General features: G+C 34.0%; 1 protein-coding gene across 2 annotated transcripts; it reads left to right on the top strand.

The window, feature by feature from the left end:
* The first annotated feature begins 2,221 nt into the window (after nucleotides 1–2,221).
* Nucleotides 2,222–20,345, top strand: LOC149172704 (uncharacterized). 2 transcript variants are annotated; one of them, XM_089427793.1, is made up of 7 exons: nucleotides 2,222–2,338; nucleotides 2,751–2,938; nucleotides 17,894–17,950; nucleotides 18,138–18,385; nucleotides 18,497–18,695; nucleotides 18,877–19,146; nucleotides 19,245–20,345. In XM_089427793.1, the coding sequence occupies exons 4-7, from the start codon at nucleotides 18,184–18,186 to the stop codon at nucleotides 20,131–20,133; spliced, it is 1,560 nt and encodes a 519-aa protein (XP_089283919.1). In that variant the 5' UTR covers nucleotides 2,222–2,338; nucleotides 2,751–2,938; nucleotides 17,894–17,950; nucleotides 18,138–18,183; the 3' UTR covers nucleotides 20,134–20,345. The 2 variants fall into 2 exon arrangements, with proteins under 2 accessions (XP_089283919.1, XP_089283918.1); XM_089427792.1 differs by lacking the exon at nucleotides 17,894–17,950.
* The last annotated feature ends 1,301 nt before the right edge of the window (nucleotides 20,346–21,646 follow it).

Below are 21,646 nucleotides of genomic sequence, written 5' to 3' on the forward strand. Positions count from 1 at the left end.
TACTCTTTCTCAATCTGTTTTTTAATCAAATTAAACACTATAGTGCCTCCTTGTTATATACTGCAAGTTCGCATTATATCTTCAATAGAGATGTTAGAATAATGTTATTTCTACTATGTTGGATCATTGTTGAACTTGTGTTAAGTGTACTTCTAATCAATCTAATCTCTGTTATTCAATTGCAACTTAGCACTATTGGATTGTTTAGTAAGCATAAGTGAAATGGATCATGTTCTGATCAATGCGGGGATGCAGGTCATGTTTCAGGTTGACCAAACCCTCCTCTAGAATTCTTGAATGCTTCTGTTATCCCTCCTCTCACCCATGATTTTCTAAAAAAATAAAATTGCGAGGAGGACAAAAATTAAGCTCTTTGATTCATTGGAGTAATCATTGTTTGCACACCAGAATCCTGTAGACAAAAAAGTCTTTCAGTGTAACCAATAACATATTTTTCTATGCACAAATATTTAGAAAGAGAATATAAAAAATTAGCAATATTTTGAACTTTTTTACATATTAGCTTTTCACAAATTTATTTTCAAATTTTTAAATATTACCTTTTATATATATATATATATATATATATAGATATATATTATTAATAACATATTTTTCTATTCACAAATATTTAGAAACATAATACCAAGTTTTTTAAAATATTAACTCTTCGTGTGTGTGTGTGTGAGACAGAGAGAGAGAGAGAGTTATTTTGATAAAGGTAACATTTATTTGGTTAATTTTGACAAAAGTAAAATAATAAAAATTATATATTATAAAAAAATCTACATAGCATTATTTTATTAATTTCTTAATTTTTTTATTAGGTGCTATTTTTGAGTTGAAATTTCCTCTAATTGATACTTTCATATTTTTGAAATCCAATTTGATTGTTGATAAATGTTAAAGGAGTTGTAATGTAATGATGTAATGTCTAACAATTAGAATGGTTCTTATTTTCTTCATTTAGACAAATATCATGATAAATATATAATTGAGAAAATTATGTCGGGGTTGTGTACATATGCTCGAATTTATGTTGATATAGAAATTAATAAGGGTCTTTTTTGACAAAATGTTTCTCAAATGGAATTTTTTTAAATGTATCCAAGTCTTGGATTATGGGAGTATAGCATTCAGATGTTAGATATGTCAACTTCCGTGACATATGTGAGCTACATTGCATGTTTGAGCTCTTTGTCAAAGGATAAAAAGGGGGAAAATCAAAGCTAAAGTGCTAGAATTATTCAAAGAAACCAATGTCAAATAATGACACTGATAAGAATGAGGTAAATATATTGATTGAGTATCACTCCTTCTTAATGTGATAGAGTAAAAGACATGGATAGGGTTATACATGAAGCCCTTTAAGTGGAATAAAGAAACTTTGCAAAGATAATATTTTTATCTAGACAAAGAATTTGTTCCCTTTATGAAATCTTATCTCGGGCATTATGATTTATAGTTAGTTGTTGTGGCTCTTTTATGATAAAGGTATCAAAGTTGTTTTAAAATAATAATTATTTCTTCATAGTGATGACAATAAGCTAAAAGAAAAAACGAAGAAAAAAAATTAATAATTATTTTTTAAAAGAAAAAAATTATATATCCATTAATTATGTACTTTTAATTTGGTAAATATAATATAAGTTTATATTTTAATACTTTAAACACATAAATAATTTATTAATTTTCATTTTCTAATAAAATAAAAATTGCAATTTTATTTTTTTAAAACAAAAGAAATATTCAAATATAATATTTGTATTTTTGTTTTTTAATAATATTTTAAAATTTAAAAAATTAGTAATTTTCATTCTTTAATAAAATAAAATTTATAATTTTATTTTGTGAAACAAGAAAAAAAAAAACCAAATATTATATTTATATATAAAACTAACATAAACTTTTTATATAATCATATATTTAATAACAAAATTCAAATATATTTTTAAATATTAAAATTCAATTCTTTACTTTCTATTATTTTACTTAATAAATTTACAAGATTCTAAAAATTGCTTTCCCAAGCCACTCATGAAGATTCTCAAGATTGCTTTTCTAAATCCACTCATATATTTTCTTCACATTCACACATCGTTCCTTCCTTCCTATCTGATATAATATAGGATACTTTCTTCTTACCCACACATCATTCCTTCCTCGTAATAATATACTATGCCTGTAAAGTTTCCTAAGATTCTTCAATACCCATACTTATACTAGCTTCTCTCTCACAGACAATTCCTTCATTAATATCACACACTAATGCTTTATATATTTTGTATTTTAGATTACCTGACCAGTCCACTTAGGAGGAGCCCATTAACAATAATGTGTACGTAAAATTCAACGCCATGACAATATATTTGGCTGCAGTAAATGAAATATTTTTTTTATTTGAAGCTGTTAATTGGAATGGCTATTATGGTTGAAATCTCAGCTAGCATTATAGTCAATTCTAGGTTTGAAATCCCAGCTAACATTATAGATCACTTGGTGTCTTAGTATGAATGTGGTAGTATTGAAATCTCAGCTAGCATTATAGTCCAAATCTAGGTTTGAAATTTCTGCGAACTGCGCTTCACTTTACCTTCTGTTATTTTTTCTTGGCCATAAGTGAGTGGCCCTGTTTCCTTGGTGTTTCTGAGAGCGGCCTCTTTTCGTGGTAATTTCCTTGATGTTGCGTTCGAAATAATCGATCATTTCTGAAAGTAGTATTAATGTCTATTCATTTTGGTTTTCTGCAGGCTGCACTCATCTCTGCCAGTTATTCCTTTAATGCACAGCCTTCCAATAAATCTCCTGTTACTGTTCTTCACGTTTGGAGTACTTCTGGATACCAGAGCAGCTGCCCCTGCCATTGCGGGTTTGGGATCTTCACAAAATTGGGTTTTCCAATCCCCTGCCAAAGGAAGAAAGCTCCCACCGAGTCAAGGTAAGCAAATTTGCAATTAGTTTCTTTGGGGGTTTGAAGGGTTATATAAATTGCAAAAGGTTGTCTGGGTTCATTTTCTATGGATTGGGTTCTCTTCTCAGAAATTTCAGATTACCGATTTTCATGAAGTGCCACCTGAAATTCGAACATAAGCCATGAAACCTTGAATGCAATTGATGAAACATTCTGAAAAATGTCTGGTTGAGATCTTTTCCTTTAGAACACTTATTATCAGACTTGCATCGGTGATTACATCTTGCACAGTAACACATTTTGTATTTGTGGGGTTGAGAGAAACTGTACTGATACTTTTATGTAAATTACTCATTTATCATTCACCGCCTTAACTTTAGTTTTTAAAATGTAGCTTTTACATGAGTCTCTTGGTTGTAGAAGCAGCCTTTATCTTTGAAGATGACTTGGTTTCTTTCCAACCATATTCCCCAAACCACAATTAGAAAAAGGGCCTTATGGTGGGGTTTTGTCTGAGATGCAAACCATAAAGAAAGACATTCATCAATACTTTAAATATGATTTATTAATAAATCATTTCAAAAAATATATAATTTTAAAGGTAAAAGTAAGTTATAAAATGTTTGCTTCAGAGAGTTTGATATTTCTGTACTTTTGATAAATTTAAGATATAGCCTTAGTAAAGATTATATGTTTGAAGATTATGTACACCTTAATAAATAAGGTTTTTTTGCTGTGTAAAGGAAATGACCTCATATTTAAATTTGGTATTTAATTAAATTGTAACTTTGAAATTAAATTATTATCATTATTATTATTATTTACATGGACGAGGTATCTATGCATGCACTCAAAATGATGGAGTAGCTCTAAAAATGTTTCCACCTCCTTGCAACTCAAAGGGAAGATGGAGAGCCAAGTTAATGATTCTCCTTTGTAGTGGAAGGATGACAATAAATCATCCAAATTCATTCTATCTAGAGAGCAGCTCAATCCATTATTTGTATAGGTTGATGAGAGCCCCTACAATTATGGAAAATACAAGTACCCAATGTTTTAAAGCTAGGCTCATTTTTTTTTAAATGACAATGCTTTAGCTATGGATGGATATCACTGGGTTAGAGCACAAAATACTTAGTTTGACTAGAACTTAATTGGTTAATATCTCAAACTCTTGTTCTTATCTTTATGTTTGTGGTTTTCTATGGGTTAACATGATTAGAATAGCTAGTTTTTAATGGAGTGAGGGTGATTAGACTTAGAATTGCATTGTTGACAACCTAGAGTTGTGAAGGTATCCCATTACCTTATTCATCTTATTTGCAGTATCTTTATATACCCTCCCTAATTTAATCACTTATAAGGCAATTTTGTTTTCTCTATATAATCATTAACTTGGCTCTCCACCTTCCTGGCATTTAATGCTTACTCTAGTTTGTGGTGACATTTGTTTTTATTAATGTTGGCCTCTACCCTTTAATTTCTTAGAGTTTCCAGGTGCATAGTCCTTGCCTTACTCTTCTAATTGTAATTTATCTCTAACTCTTGCAATCACTTTTGGCCATAGTGGAGATCCCCTTACACTCCCACTATGGTTGACAGGTTGATTATTCAAAACCTGGACTTGTAAAAGAAACAACACAACTATTGGTCTGAAAGCACATGTCACAGTGGTATCGCATACGCAAACTCATCAATGCATACCACATATCCAAACATGTGATGTAAGTGAAACGAAGGACTTTCATAGTTGATTCTTAGCTAAAAACAAAGACGAGATGTTAAAAATGGATATAAGTTGTCAATAGAAAACATACAACAAACGCCCAAAAATCATGTAGAAGTAGAGTTCGTAGGATGGATCCTTGACCTAGGGTATTCTAGAACATGTGATAGAAAGGTATTTATGCTAACATATTTATATTGGTTGAATAAATCCTTCATTGCTCAAATAATGGAGGAGAAATGTAGCCAACACCAAAATATTCTACACAAGATAAGTGTGATGGAAAGAAAATTTGATACCCTACACAAAAATATCTTGAATGTTGAGATTATAATGCATACTCATTTAGAGAATCAGATTAAAAACAAAGAAGAAAATGATTAAGTTCTAATTCATAAAGGACCCTCATTGAAACCCAGTTTCATACATGAAGACAATGAAACCTAGATGGGTCAACAATGATGGCAAGTTCAAGGACATGAGTAATTGGAATAATTCCTTCTATTTTTGTGGGCTTGAAAGAAAAGAAGTTGGAGTCCCTTCGATGCCATGTTATATGGTTTTCTTCCTCTTGTTTTGAATAGATTACAAAAGCATAGATATAAACTCTCACATTTTATGATTTATGGTTAGACCTGTGATGAGGGAAAGCCTCGAGTTTCTTTAACTTGTAATGGTCCCAGTTTATTTATAAGGTGGTAATTCCTATTTTTTTGGTAAGATTGAAAGAAAAGTTGGAGTCCCTTCGATACCATGTTCTATGATTTTTTCCCCTCTTGTTTTGAATAGCTTACAAAAGCATAGATATAAACTCTCACATTTTATGATTTATTATTAGACTTGTGACAAGGCCCAGCCATGAGTTTCTTTAACTTGTAATTGTCATAGTTTATTTATAAGGTGGAAGGTCATTGATAAAATTAATGGTACTCATTTTTTTATGTTAATTTAATATAAAGATTCATTAGCTTAAAAATATTATTATTATTTTAAAATGAATTCTATTTTTATTAATATTTTTAAATTATTTTATAGCATACATTTATCCCTGGATGGGGTGTTTCGCATGCAAGAGGGTGGGGGTGAGGATTTTTCCATCCTACTTGGTCATCTGACCAAGGACGTGTTAGCACACCCCCTTAGCTATTCATTCAACCACATGAGCTTTAGCATGAGGGAAAACATAATTTTGTTGTCCGACACCATGCAACTAAAACACCACCATTGCCCTTCAAACCTCTATCAAATTTTCTTCACTTGGCAAACAAATTATTGCATGATTGCTTGATCTCCTACCCTCGTGCGGCCGAGTAGACTTTGTTGCCACTAAGTATGGCATTCAATGCGATAGTCCACCTGACAAACAATCTTACTATCTAATCGCTTGATCTCCTCATCTGGCGTGACTGAGCAGACTCTGTCGCCACCAAGTATGCCATTTTATGTCACAGTCTTGGTAATTCATAGCTCCACTATCACCAGAAACCTTTGACGGAAGGATATCAGGCAAGATGGGGAAATTCCAAAAGGCTAATTCAAGTGCTTTGATGGTTCAATCCTCCTCTAAACAAGGAAGCCTAGCTCTTGAGCAATAGATTATATTGGCTTGGTCCTCTAAGCCATGTTTGCAATGCTCCAACGCTCCTAGATTTCCAGGAAAAATTCATAGAAGGGAAAGATAGCTCATTAACAAGATTTACTCCATGAAGCTGACATTTTCCCTCCTTAACTTCAACTAGAAACCTAACTCGCTCTGCAACAATATTTACTATATAGCAGTCTATCAAGCATCCCGGAACCAGCCAAAGCATTCTACATTGGTGAAAATGTATTACAACAGCCAGGTGGCTTTTCACTAGGGGAAGTCTACCATATTCTCCTCTTGGCTCTCTATTTCGTCCTCTTTCACTGGTTTTCTTGCCTTGACCTTCAGTCCTAGTAACAACATGGTCTCGTATTCTTATCTGTCGATGGCTAATCCCCTGCACTTCCATGGAGACTTCTCCCTCTCATGGTCATTGGATCTTTGCAGAGCTCTTTCTTGTTGGTTCTTTCATTTGCTAGCACCCTCCCAACCAATTTTCCTCTTGTTTGACGACTAACTTTTGTTTGGGTCATGGACCTAGGTTTTCTTTATTGTTACTGCCTTTACACCTATCAATCTTTGTTTCTTCCTTGACACATAAGTAGTGTTCCTTGGCCTTTCTCTTCTCCCTATGTAGTCGACATGCTAGGCCAGTGAGCCTGTGTCCATATGAGCGCAACATACTATCAAGAATGGGCTAGTTGAGGAAGCACACGAACTCATCATAGGGTGGAGGAAGCATCAACTCACTTTCAAGAACTTACCCCCTTCTCCTATTAAAGAAGAAATCACGCATGCTAAACAGAACAAAACCAACCTGAGGCACCTTCTCTCGAACATGGAGGTAATGATAGACTTGGTTGATTGGGTGCTTGATATAGGGCACACACGTGATCATTTCAATCAGTATATGCACATGATGGACTTGTACTGGCACATGAAATTCCTATTCAACAAGGTTCTCCTTGATCGACATGTGAAGGGAGACGACCTTCACCTCTCCATGGAACATTTGCGTCGACAGATGACGAACTTGAATCAATGATTGATGTGCATAGAGAAGCACCTTGACATCCTTTCTACTACTAGCTACTCATCAGGAAGCAACAAGGAACCGATCCAAGTTGCAACAACAGATTCAAACCCCTCTTCCTAGTCTCCTCACTCTTGTTATGTCTTTGGTTTTGCAATTCCTTGTTTACTTGTCTTCCTGTTATGGCCCTGAGGGCCCGCATATTAGCATATGCATGGTATATTTTGAATTTTTGGGCAATTTTTTGTCTATTGCCTCTCTTATGCATGTACATTTTTGGATATGATTAGGTTTTCATAGTGACCCCAATGCAATCTATTGTTTAGAAGGCAATACAAATATTTATTCCACAAAAAAATATTATACATTTAAACATTTATTTGAATTCTAATAATTTATAAATTATAAGCATTATAATAAAATATTTTTGCTAAAAAGTTATCTATTGTAAAAATAATTTTATTTTTTCAAATGTAAAATATTCTTATATTTTATATGGAAAATATGCATGTTTTAGTCCTCTAGGAACTATTTCTCAAAAACAAAGCTTAAAGCCATTACATCAAAACTTATTCTCAACAACAAGACTCAAACCCATTACATTGTGATAGCATATCACTTGTGAAAATAAACTTAGATAAAAAAATCTCAATAATTCCTCCCTCTACCTAAAATAAAATAATATATATATATATATATATAATATAATATAGTAAAACCATTAAAATTATCAATTTTAACATTTGTAAATTGAAATAGAGATTCATTTAATACCCAAAACTTTATCATTTTACAATGACACTTCGAAGGAAGTAGAACCCTCATCTTTTATCTTTAATCATTATCTTTTAACTTTATTCAAAATTTCAAATACGATTCTAACTCTGGCTTTGCTCAAAAATATATATATATATATATATATATATATATAATAGAGATCCGATAAATTTTATACTAGTAAGTAACTTTTTCAAATATCATAAATTATACATATGTTTTAATAAAAAAATCATTTTTTGCATTATGATTTTAAATAAATAATAGCATTCTTCATCACATTACAATGATTTAAGAACTTAAATTTTACTATTATATTTCAGATCATAGTCTGTTTTACTCGATCAATATCAATTTCATTATACAAAGGGATATAAACGTGGGACAAATTACATTAATCATTTTTCTATATTGTTTACCAAACATTTTAAAAATAATTATTAATCAACCATTATTTAATCGTATTTTAATATTTATATTATTAATCTGCATAAAGGTGAGCTCCACTGATCATAAGCACGACATACTTAGTAAAACCTCAAGTCTAAAAGGAACGGGAATATTCATAAATGAAGATCTCATTCCAGAAGACCAAGCATAATTAAGAAAGGAGGTTCAAAAGGTAAAAGAAGCTAGAAAGGAAGGAAAATGGGCAATAATCAGAAATAGAAAAGCCTTTATTCGAGATAGAAACCAAAAAGATAGTAATCAATAGCAATTAAACATGCTCCGGATCCTTTCTTGGAATTGTCGGGGCTTCCCATGGAACAAAGGCCCCAAGCTAAGTTGGATTTCAAATGATGTTGATATTATTTTGCTTGTTGAAACTTGGGAGCACGAAGAATCTAAGGTCCCTAACATAGATGGCTTTACGCTATGGTCTACCTGGAACAAGCGATCCTCACGTAGAGGCATTGGGGGAATAGCTTGTTACATTAAGAAGAACATCTTCCCCCATGTTAGGATTTATAAAAACGACCCTCACAACCAATATAGTTGGATAGAGATCAAAGACAATAATAATAAAAAGTCCTACATAGCAATATGTTATTTCCCCCCCATTAATTCTAACTTCTATAAGAAGAAGAATCTAGATAAAACTAACCCTTACAATGGTTTAGAGAATGATATTTCTAGCCTAAGGAATGACGGTAATATCCTTTTAATAGGTGACTTTAATGCTCGAACTTCAAACAACCAAGCTATTATTCTAAGCAATCATTCCGACCCTAATCCTCTTTGGTTAGATGAAGACGCTACTCTGGCTAGCAGGTACAAAAGGAACTCTGAAGATCTCGGGGAAAATTTGTTTGGGTCGGAGCTAGTCAAGCTCTATAGTGCCCAAGATCTCATAATTTGCAACGGTCTAAAGAAGTGGTCCAATTCTAGCAAGATGACCTGCATCCATGGACTTGGTAGCAGTGTGGTAGACTACATTATTTCCGATCTCCCATTATACAACGAAATAATAATTTTTGGCATCTTAAACGACCACGAACCTGACTCTGATCATAGGCCTTTACTTATAACTCTCAATTTTGTCATGCATAGAGTTCCCATAGAAAATAATACTTGTAGCCAAAAGAACTTAATATTTGATAGAAATAAAAATGATCTCTTTCTAAATGAATTAAAAACTAATTTGCTTCCTTTATCTAATATAGACAACATAGAAGACCTCTATCATAATTTTACTACAACCCTCTCATATTCTATTAACAAGTTCTCAATTGAAGTTTCAAATAATAAAAGAAATAGCAAAACCAATCCATGGTATGACAAAGATTGTAAAAGTGAAAGGAGAACAATTAAGGAAGCTGTTGATGAATCTCTTAAAATGGACAAGATAAGAATATACAAAGCCCTAACTAAAAGGAAAAAGAGGCAGTACATCCGTCAAAGACAGGAGAATCTCTTACACCTCTCTAAGGTAGCTCCTAAGAAATTTTGGAGGCAGATTCTAACTAGGAAGACTAAGGATAATAATAAAATTGCTCTTCGCGATTGGAATTCCCATCTTAAAAAGCTTTATGAGTCTCCAAATGTCATGGATAATTTGGAAACCCTTCTCACAACGAAAGAAGTTTTCTCTTTAGAAGACATTAAGTTTGGGGTTAATCGCCTTGCTAATGGGAAAGTTAAGGACATTGAAGGTTACCAAGCGGAAATCTTAAAAATTGGAGGTCTTGTCCTCATCCCCCAAATCCACAAGCTTTTCAATCAAGCAGTCAATCAAGGGTTCCCTAAACCTTGGACTGAGAGCCTCATTATCCCTATTTTTAAAAGTGGGGATACAAATAACCCCTCTAATTATAGAACAATTATGATCAGCCCTCTCTTAGCCAAGTTATATGGTAGTATTTTGGAAAAGAAGTTAAGCATATGGCTTGAAAGTGAAGGTAAGCGGGCTAAAGGCCAAGCAGGTTTCAGAAGGCATCACTCAACAATAGACCACCTTGTTACGCTTAGGATCATTGCGGAGGAATGTCGTAATGAGAAATCCAATTTATTTTGTTGCTTTGTGGACTTTAGAAAGGTTTTCGATACGGTTCCTAGATACAACCTTTGGAATAGATTAGAAGAGCTAAAGGTTCCTCTCGAGTTGAGAGCTGTCGCTATAAGGTTATACGAGAATGTAATTGCCAAGCTAAAGAGCAATGAAGGGTGGTCGAAAGATATTAAGTGTAACATCGGAGTTAAACAAGGTTGCCCCCTCTCCCCTACCCTATTTGGAATTTACATCGATAAGCTCGAAGGCTATTTAGAGGAAGCAGGATGTGATGGCATGATCTTAGCTGGGATAGTCGTCATCCTTCTTCTTTATGCTGACGATATAGTTCTTTTGTCAAGGTGCCCATCTGATCTTAATAAGCAACTCAGGCTTCTTTAGGATTTCTGCTCTACCATGGGTATGACTGTTAACACTGACAAAACAAAAGTTATGATTATCAAATCCAAGAAGGACACTTATGCTAATTTTATGTATGACAATAATAACTTGGAGGAAGTGTATTCTTACAAGTACCTAGGAATTGATATTCATCACAAGCTCAACTGGAACCATAGCATTGAGAAAAGGATTAATGGGGGGTGGAAAGCTTACTTTGGTCTTGAAAAGAATTGTAAAATAGCAAACCTTGTAATGTGGGATAAAAAGAAGTTCCTCTTTGAAAATTTAGTCACTCCTGTTATCTTATATGGCTGTGAGGTTTGGGGTTGCAGCATCTCCAGAGAATCATGGAGAAAGATTGAGCAAATCCAGAAGCGTTTTATAACTTATAACCTGAAAATTAAAAGTAATACACCCTATCCTATTCTCCTTATAGAAGCAGGTCTTTCCCCTATTGAGAGCGTAGCTATGCTTAGGTTTCTGTTGTACAAGCACAAAATCAGTAACGTAGACGATCATAGACTTCCTAAGCTAGCTTTAAATTCTAGCCAAAACCACCTAAGGCTCAATCGAGGGTGGCATAAAGACACAAGGGCCTGGTTAAACTATTGGGAGATCAACGAAAATGATGCATTGCAAAACATAAATAACATTAAAGATATTGTTACTTCTAAGTTCAAAGAAAAAATGTGGTGTGAGAAAGACATAGCAGCTAAAAGAAAATTAAGTTATTATAAGAAAGTCATCAACCCCACCCTAGAAGATCAAAAGTATCTCTCTATTTTAACTAGCTCAAAGAAGAAAATTAATATAGCAAAGATTAGAACGAATTCTCATGAGCTCCATAGTGAAACAGGTCGTTGGGCAGTTCCTAAAACGCCATGGACGGAAAGGATTTGCCATATATGTGAGAATAGGAACATCGAGGATGAAAACCACTTCCTCTTAGAATGCCCTGCGTATAACCACATTAGATCTCAGTTTCACAATCTTTGTTACAATACTGACCTTCCTAGCCTTTTACAATGTCAAAATTATAGTGAGCTCGAGAGGCTTCTCTCCAAGCTTTTTGAGCATAGGAATAAAATATTAAATCAAAATAGATAATTTGTTTCTTTAGGTCCGATAGACCATTATTTGGTCTCAGCGGACGTTAATCATCATCATCATCATCATCATTATTTAATCAAATTTTAATAATATTTTTAAAATAATTATTAATTAATAAATATTTAATTATAAATTAAAATCTAAGTAAATTTTGAAATTAAAGTTTTATGTTTTTATTTATTATAATATATATATATATATATTATATAGATTTACCTTAAGTTTGGATTTATCAAGGGAAGATAAATCCAATCTCTTAACGTGTAAACTGTTTTTGTTTATAGTAAAAAATATAATTAAAAAATGTTTACATCTAGAGAGTTTTGTTTTATTTTTTCATTTAATAGATTCAAATTTAAAATAGATTTATGTTGGCTCTATATGCACCATTAGTCAACTCCTTGCTAAGCATGAAAATAATTCCGCATCTCTTTAATTTTGACAATTACTCCAAAAATGTGTTAAATCTTAAGGACAAGAAATCTCTTTCTCTACACACACATATCTTTGATATTGAAAAGCACATATAAACAAACATATATATACACATACATGATATTGAAATATTTTATTTATTGTGTACATTTAATATACACACCTCTAGCATACTTAGCAGTGACAAATAATTAAAATTTTCAATGAAGAAACTACACATCTCACTCATTCTAAAAAGTCAAAAGTACTTATAGAAAAAATATCAATTACTTTATCTCTCTCTATATAAAGTTGATGTAAGATTATATCATTTGAAGTAGATATTGAACTAATCACACATCTCATACTAGAAAGTAAAAAGCACTTATGGAACAAATTGATTTTTTTTAACTATCATTTACTTTATCTCTCGTTATATATGAAATTCATGTAAAACAATGTTACCTAAGGTGGACATTGAAGATTTTATTTCTAGTGGACATTGAATTTTTTTTTATTTTGGTGAAGATTCCATTGTAATCTTTTCTTTCTTTTTTATAAATAGCTATTATTTTATTTCTTTTAATGTAATATTACTATACAACATCTTTCTCTCTCATACTCAATTGTATTCACATTTTTTTAAGTAATATTTTTTTGTGAGTTAATTTTTATATTATCTTAGAAAGTAAAGTGGCCTGGATCCACCACAAAGGAAACCATATATGTTGGTTGATAATAAGAGAGATAAAGTATCAACATAAAGAAACAACAAAGAACCACAATGGTGCCATATCAAAACATGATTATAAGATAAAACAAAAAAACTTCAAAACAACACACTCACGAATCTAAAGATTTCATAAGAGCAGGGTCCCTTGCACTTATACCAGTTGGCGCAAAGGGATTGAGCTCACATTGGAGGTGACTCTCCAAGTGAGCCAAGCAAACATCTAATCTCTTTAGACAATACCATTGATAATGCTGCACCACTTGTATCTCGTTCAAGGATGAAATGATATCATTCCTATCTTCATGTTTCTCCTTCATAACTCAACTTAGTTAAGGATTTTCAGCTACTAGTGTAGGGTGATAGAATGTAGGCATTGGTTCCTTCTTCCCATGGTATGACTAGGGTCAGGGAGAAAATTTGACACCTCCTCGATAACTTTTGAAGCTAAATAGGCCTAGTGATCACTAATGGCATAGGTCTCCTATTGATGAATCTTCTCCCAAATGCTAGGAGAATTCGATGAGTGATAAATGGCAACCACCTCATAGGCTTGGGTCTGAGCATGCGGTTGACCTTGTTGGCTACTCCCACTAGCCCCTCTATGACTATGCATCCTCTAACGAGGCATTGAGGTCAAATAAAAAGGATACCAGGCCTAAAACCAAGGCCTTACTCGACTCCTCCAAAGAGTGAAAAATCTAATCAAGTCCCCCCTGACTATGAACCAGTGATAGTAGAGACAACAGAGTCCCACGAGCTACCCCGAAGAAACAACAAACCAATATAGAATTTACCCACATAAACGATGCCTTGCATGAACTCCAAATAACCATGCAACCATAGGTTGAAATGTGCAGGACAGGGTCAGACCAAAGAGCGAGACACCATCCGTATTAAGCCATAAAATCCACAAAAGGAGAAGGAAAGGACCAAAAATTGAAGATATCACAGGAACCACCAAAGACCCAAAGACCTTGAGATCCAAAAGAGAGGGAGACTTCGAATGTACTGTAGTAGGACTACTAGAAAGGAACCACCCACAAATATAAAAAGGAAGATAAAATTCATAGAGTAGGAGGGAAACCAATACCCAAAAACTGCTACTTAGGATTTTCGAGGTTGACAGAATCCTTAACCTTGGTCGCTAATCGATGGTGTTGATAAACTCTACTTTAAGATTTTGTAGACTGCACAGAATTTTGACTCTTAGAGTTGTGACAACTTCAATATCTGGTATTGAGTTGTCACCCACTCCCCTGAATGGACAATGTGAGTGCCCAAAATTTGAAAGCAGAAGAATATGTATGTTGTCATGGGTCACAAATACTATTGTACCATAGGCATGCGACCCTCACATTAATAAAGACCGAACATTACTCCATGACTTAGCCAAGTTGTCCTGGACTTTAAAATCCATTATGTTGAGTAGATGAAAATATAATCCCTACAGCGATGGGGGTGGAATCCAAATGAGACATGAATACCATAATATATGCAATAAGAAATCAAGTCGAGGGCCCTACAAAGAATGAACCATCACCCCAAAGGAAATAAAGCCTCGCATGCTTCGTGCATTGGAGGGGTTGTCCATGCAACCCCCTCTTAATGCAGTGGGAGGTGGTGGGGTGGCAAGCACCCTTCTCAACCTATGTTAACACTTGTTCTCGTGCCAAATATTCTTTAAGTAATATGAAATGATATATAAAATCATTTTTATTTTTTCAAATAGGAAAAATGGGATTCCTCACGTCTCAATATATATATTTTTTTCAGCCAAAATCTTTTCATTAATTCATAAAAAAGGTACAACATAAGGACATAAAGCCCACTGCTCTCATGACTTCACTCTAACTGGATTTGTTAGCCACGAGAGTGGTACAAAAATTGAGTAGGAAGTGTCATTTTTTACATAATCCCGAGAGACAAAAAAGGCAGATTACCTAAAACACGTGAAGAACTATAAAACAACCAACAAACAACATAATTCAAAGGTGAATGTCTGGTACTTAAGAAGCGTCTAGGGCCACAACAGGGCCATGACCCTTGTGAGCATGAAATTCAATGTAAGTTAGGCACACCTTCATCTCTTCCAATCGTTCACTATCTCGACACTGGCTCTGACACAAAGATACCAAACGGTCCAACATGTCCCACTGATTATACTAAATCTCATTGAGCAATGCAATCACCCCATTCTTATCATCATAATGTTGTAGCCAAAGGTCTTCTACAACAGTCGAGATGTTGCGCACATGTTCAACAATAGAGTCTAGTGTGGGTGGTTACTCCACTCGACTTGACGACTAGGCCTAAATCTGGGCCACTTCCCCCACCATATCCACACCACCAGTCACATCCGCATTTGCCACTCCTGCCCACTTGTGTGGTTGCCCTCGATGTCTTACTCTATACCAGGCTCGACCTCATTAGCGCAACATGGACATTGTATCTCCAAGACACCAGGAAAGGACCTTAAAATTACAGGGAAGCAACCCACTTCCCTAGGGCCCATTGCTCCACACCTCCAAATAAGACTAAGCCACACTATGGTTCCAATGTTTCCTGACACATCCAAAGTACCAACATTGACACAGGCCCTTACACAGAGTCCAATTAACACCAGTGTCGAGAAAGGGATTCTCTGTGAAATCACTAAGATGAAAATGCCCTTCAATTGTGTTCCTCGAATACCCCAATTCGAAGCTTCACAACAGAAAATCATATTCCTAGTACAAAAACTAAACTGAGCATACCAACCACGTTCCAACCCCAGGACCAAAATGATAATTGAAACTAACAGGAGGTACCAAAATTACCACTACACCACCAAGGGTTCGAAAGTCTCTCCAAGAGTTGATCTCTGTAGAATGAAGTTGCGCAATAGGAGCTCCCACCCACGATTCAAAAGGCTATTTCAAGCATCCAAGAACCCCCTCGCCTGGATCTCACACCACCTTGAAATGCACTCGACCAAGCACAAAGCCGAGATAAATATGTTATCCATAATCACCAACCAAGACAAAGCTTCCAAAACCAACAAGCATGCATAGGTGTTCCTGTGGATACTCAACATTCGTAAAGCCTCACTCCCTATTGCCCATACCAAGAGACCAAAAATGTATGCAATTGTAGATCATCCAAGGCTTTAAATAGCTTTTCACCTTCTCGATAGTTCAACCATTTCGATGCCACCTGTCATGGCTACCTCGCCACTTCGAAGCATGTGTCATTCCCCATTAATCCACCCAACGTGAACCATATGATGTCCCCTCCGTTCATCCACCCCCAAGAGGGTCACGTCCCAATAAATTTTAATATTATTAATTTTTCTATTTTTTATTTTTCAAATAATATTTGAAATGGTATATAAAATGGTCAAAGGATCTTTAACTTAAGTGGTTTTGTGAACAATTGGTTTGTCTAGTTGTGGGTTCAAGTCTTGGGAGGTTATGTGTTTTTTATGAAATAGTTGTATTTGGTGTAATAGTGACCTTCAATCTTTGCGATTTAAAGATTCTCCTTTGCATTTATGAATTAGTTATATTTGGTGTAATAGTGGGGCAGGGGAGATTTTACGGATAGAAAATTATCTTGATGTTTAAAAACCTTGGTGAAGCTCACTAGTCCCTAATATGCAAACTATAAAATGTTTATTGGTGTAACTTGTAAAATGATTCAAATTTATAATGATTTTATATATAGTCAAATAATTTTATATTGTAAAATTTGGACAAATCATTTTTATAAAAAATGGAAATTGTAATTTTTTTTTTGGAAAAATCATAGAAAATTAGCCCACCTGGGAATATTAGCCTCTAAAATTTCCATAAATAGCAGTCAATCTTTCCAAATTACAGATTCCTCAAAAGCTCTTATCATATATATATAATTAGAAATATAAAATTATTATAATACAAATTTAAATATTCTATAATATATTGAAAATTTAACAATCACAACAAAAGTTGTCCACATTGATTTAAAAATTAATTATTGAAAAACTAACTGTAATATTTTTTTTTAATGGTTTAAATTTTATAACAAATTATTTTAATTCCAATTAATTATTAAAAAACTAATAACTTTAGTATTTTTTAATAATTTAAAATCTATTACAAATTACTTTAATTTATAAAAAAATAATTTCTAAACGAACTGGTACCATTAAAGTTTATGAAAAACTACTCTATTTTTAAATAGATAACTTTAAAATATCAGGAGAGATGTAGAGGAGAGAGCCATCTTTTATATAAAATGTTTACATAACAAATAAATTCACGCTACAACATTTTCAATATGATTCACTTTGTACATCCTGGATTACTTATTCCTTTAATTAAAATAATTGATAAGGCTTTCTGTTTCACACATTTATTATACCTTCCGCTTGTGATGAATTAGCAATCACCCTATATAACAATCAAATTAAAAATAAAAAGTATACTCCGAATCAGGTAATAAGGATGTGTGATCCCTTGGGGATTGAGGAGCCTTCTTAATTTTCGATGGAACAACACGCTGATAATATAGACTATGTGTAGCATGCAGCTCTTATGGGTTTGAATGTTCATTGATGGGTTAATGGATATAGTGATAAATAATATTGGAGTTTGGTCCATGCGTACTTGAGTTTTTTGGCTAGATTGTCTCTGTTAAATGATAGAATTCGCAGAAGAGAAATGATATGAATGATCATTTTATTTCCTCTCTGTAGTTGGAGAGAAGACGTGTAGCAAGAGACAACATCATTCTTCACATCCTTTGTTAGCAAGTGAGATAAGTTCGTTAGTTGTTAAAAAATGTTGCAGTTTGTTAATTAATTGCAAAAACATAGTTACCGGTTGAAAGAATGTTGCAGTTTGTTAATTGATTGCAAAAACATAGTTGCAGGTTGACATACATTTCCGCACGATTTTCCAAATGATTTATTTCTGGCAATAATTGACTTTGGATGGCAGGGGATTAATTCAGAAACACTTTGTGGAACCTCTCCTGTATTCAGATATGGAATATCATGTGCATGATCGACATATGAACAGATCGAGCTATCTGCCGGGACATCCTTTTTCGGAGAAACATATCAAGCATTACTCCAACTTCCATCAGATATTGTTAGTTGGAGAAGGGGACTTTTCTTTTTCTTTATCTCTGGCTAATGCATTTGGGTCTGCAGAAAACATGGTTGCCACCTCTCTTAACAGTAGAGGTCTCAAACGTTTCCTCCAATTTTTCTCTGTGTTTTCTTGTTGTGTTTCTGATTGCTATTGTATACGTTTTGTGTTATGATTTAGTTTCTATATTTATGCCCTTGATGCAGAGAAGCTGCAACAGTTTTATAATTCAGCCCATGAGACTCTCTCAAAGTTGGCAAGGCTTGGAGCACTGGTATTGCATGGCGTTGATGTAACCACAATGGAGGAGCACCATACCATAAGGAAGATGAAGTTCCATAGAATTGTCTACAACTTCCCTCATGCAGGATTTTGTGGACAGGAATGCCATTCAACAGTTATCAAGTAAGTTTCTTTTAGACTTTATATAATTTCCTGCTCCAACAACATTTATGAAAGTGATATAATGATTAATCCTTTTGTTAAATCAAGGTATTTATTTTGTAAGTGGAGATTAGAGCATCTGATCACAAATGGATGAAAAAATATTATAGTTGGTCTATTTTTTTTTATTTTTTACTTTCAGCCAGCACCGCCACTTGTTGAAGATGTTTTTCAAGAATGCAAAGACTATGTTAAGCGAAATTGGAGAAATTCATGTTACTCACAAAGAAAGAGACCCATACAATAAGTGGGAGTTAGTGAAACAAGCAGAAGAATGTGGCTTACTTTTGAAAGAGTCGGTTAACTTTAGAATTGAAGACTATCCTGGCTACGTTAATAGAAGGGGAGCTCCACCCAAAGCTGGTGAAACATTCTTCTTGGGAGAGTGTCGAACTTATAAGTTTGTCCTATGGTAAAAGCATTCTGGAACAAGCTTTTTGTATAAGACATCTTCCTTTGTAGGATAGCATTGTTACATACTTTTTCTTATTTGAAATTTCCATTTTGCAGTCCAGACATCCTTTACAAGCGCGAAATAATGGCCATACAAGCAGTATTGCCAAACATTTCTTACGAAATCTCTGCAGAAAACTTTCACATAGCTATTTTGGAACCGGAACTTCGAAGGCAAGTAACATGCCCTCGAATATCAGGTGAAATGGCAAAGGCAAATGCAGAGACTTCAGTTAACTACTCTAAGCTGCTTGCAGACAAAGAATTTGCAAGGCAAAGGATTGCCACCCTCCATCAAATTGCACAAGCTTGGAGAGTAAAAGCAACAATTGCTGAGCAATTAGATGCAGCTTTAGAGTTGAAAGAAGATGCATTTAAGAGAAAAGAGAGAATCCCTGAGGAGGCTATTTTGGAACTTCAATCTGAAAGACAAGCCAGGAAAAACGCTGAAACAGACAAAGCCCGTTTTAAGGCATGTTTAAACCGCGTGCAGTTAGTTTTAGTTGAGGAACTCAACGAAAAAGATGAATTAAAGAGGCAGAGGGATGCGGCCCTTTTGAAAGAAGATGCAATTCTGAGAAAAGAGGCACGCCTTAAGGAAACTATTTTGGAGCTTGAATATGAAAGGCGAGCAAGGGACGAAGCTGAAACAGAAAAAGCAGAATTAAAGGCATCGTTAAACCACTTGAAGATGATTTTAATCGTGGAACTCAACAAAAATGATGAATTAACAAAGCAAAGGGATGAGGCCCTCCGTGAAAGGGAAGAAGCTGGGAGACTAGAAAAAAACACTGCCATACAGATGCAGAAAGGAATGATGCCCTCATTTGTGTCTTCTGCTGTGGCTTTTGCATTATTTCTATTTCATAAATGTAGAAATAAAATTAAAGGAGCCTCCAAGGATGAGCAATACTGTAGCAATGACGATTATATGCTTATAGTATAACCTGCTTTCCATTCGTGTGTATATTATTGTGGAGCTAGTGTGCTTTTTTAGCATTTATATGTTGCTCTATAATGACAAACTCTAGCCAAAGAGCTACTACAGTGAGTTATTTGTCAGACAAGTATGCTCTATGTAGCTTGGCCTCAAGGCTCATTCCTTGGGATGACTAATTCTTGTTTTGATTTTAATTATATTAAAAGATGTAATTGCTACTGTATTGTTCAATGGGAGGCAGGTAGAAATAGTCTCTATGTGAATAGCATTGTGTGTTTGTCTTAAAACAAAGTTTGATGTACTTATCTGTTACCATTATTTTGTTAAATAAAATATATAAACAAAATGTTGATGTGTAGACATGCTTATTTTCCGATTTTTATACATGGTATTAGACTGGATAAAATCATGATGATCTCCCCATTTTTCTACATGGTATTTGAGCTGGTACAACAGTCAACCTTGATGCTGTCACAGTAGTAACTCTGATCATGCAAATTCTACATTGTAATTCTAGCATAAATAAGTGGATTGTTTTTATAAATGATTTCTATGATGGGTTCGTGATAGTTTGTTTAACCATAGAGGCTATGAGATCATGTGCATGGTGGCTTGCTGAATTTGTGATTTAATTTAAGATTTAATTTTGTTTTTTGTTTTTCTAATTAAAGAAATTGTATTTGAAACAACTCTAAGCATAAATAATTTTGTTCAGATTGAACCATATTATCTGTAGAGACTAAACCTCCTCACCTAATCGTTGGAATACATCGTCAAAAATCGTGTAATTGGTGTTACACAGATGGCCTGCTGAGATACAAAACTGAATGCCCATCTGCAAAAAGTGCAGATTGTTATATTGACCAGACAAGGATGACGGTAATCTGCTATTAGTGTTGGTGATGATTGAGATCTAGTGACATTAAACTACCTGTGATGATCTTGGTTGAGTTGTCGCCCGGTGCCTATTTCATGAATGGAGATGTACGTGGTAGTCGTAATTGAGTAGAGATACATTGAGATATCGTTGATGGGAGCATGTTCCATTGTGTTTTATATGTTCAATGGTTGTGTGAGGAAAACACATGGGAAATCCTTAATATGACATAGATGTTATTGGTGTCACAGAGTTGAATTGATGTGACATTGAACTCATGAAGAATGTATGGTAGGAGAAAGGAAATGTGTTTTCTAATATGTCACTATAAAGCATAGTTACCAAATACTCCCGAATCTGCCCCCAAAAAAAAACGGAAATTCGTGAGTTCGATTCTTATTTCGAATACTTAGATAAGAATTCGATCGCGTTTATAGTCGCTGCCTGCTGTGAGGGTGTGCATTCCTAATCAGGCTCTTATTATTTCTGAGCCTATTTTTTTGCACATTCATATTATTTATTATCTGTTATTTGTAAGTTCGCGGGGTAATACTTAATCTGGGACTTAAAGGTGCAACTAAAATTTAGTTAATCTAATCTTTTTAATGAGATAAACAAATAAAATCATAGTTTTTTTAAATC

The sequence above is a fragment of the Pinus tabuliformis genome, chromosome 4_2, assembly GCF_031772625.1.
Source record: "Pinus tabuliformis cultivar Carrire ecotype Pingquan chromosome 4_2, CPIR1, whole genome shotgun sequence".
Taxonomy (NCBI): Eukaryota; Viridiplantae; Streptophyta; class Pinopsida; order Pinales; family Pinaceae; genus Pinus; species Pinus tabuliformis.

Bases quoted from the DNA above. Each gene is read 5' to 3' on its own strand.
- LOC149172704 (XM_089427793.1), top strand. From the start codon at position 18,184: ATGGAATATCATGTGCATGATCGACATATGAACAGATCGAGCTATCTG. The intron at 18,386-18,496 runs GTCTCAAACGTT...CCCTTGATGCAG, and splicing joins CACCTCTCTTAACAGTAGAG to AGAAGCTGCAACAGTTTTAT. The intron at 18,696-18,876 runs GTAAGTTTCTTT...TTTTACTTTCAG, and splicing joins TGCCATTCAACAGTTATCAA to CCAGCACCGCCACTTGTTGA.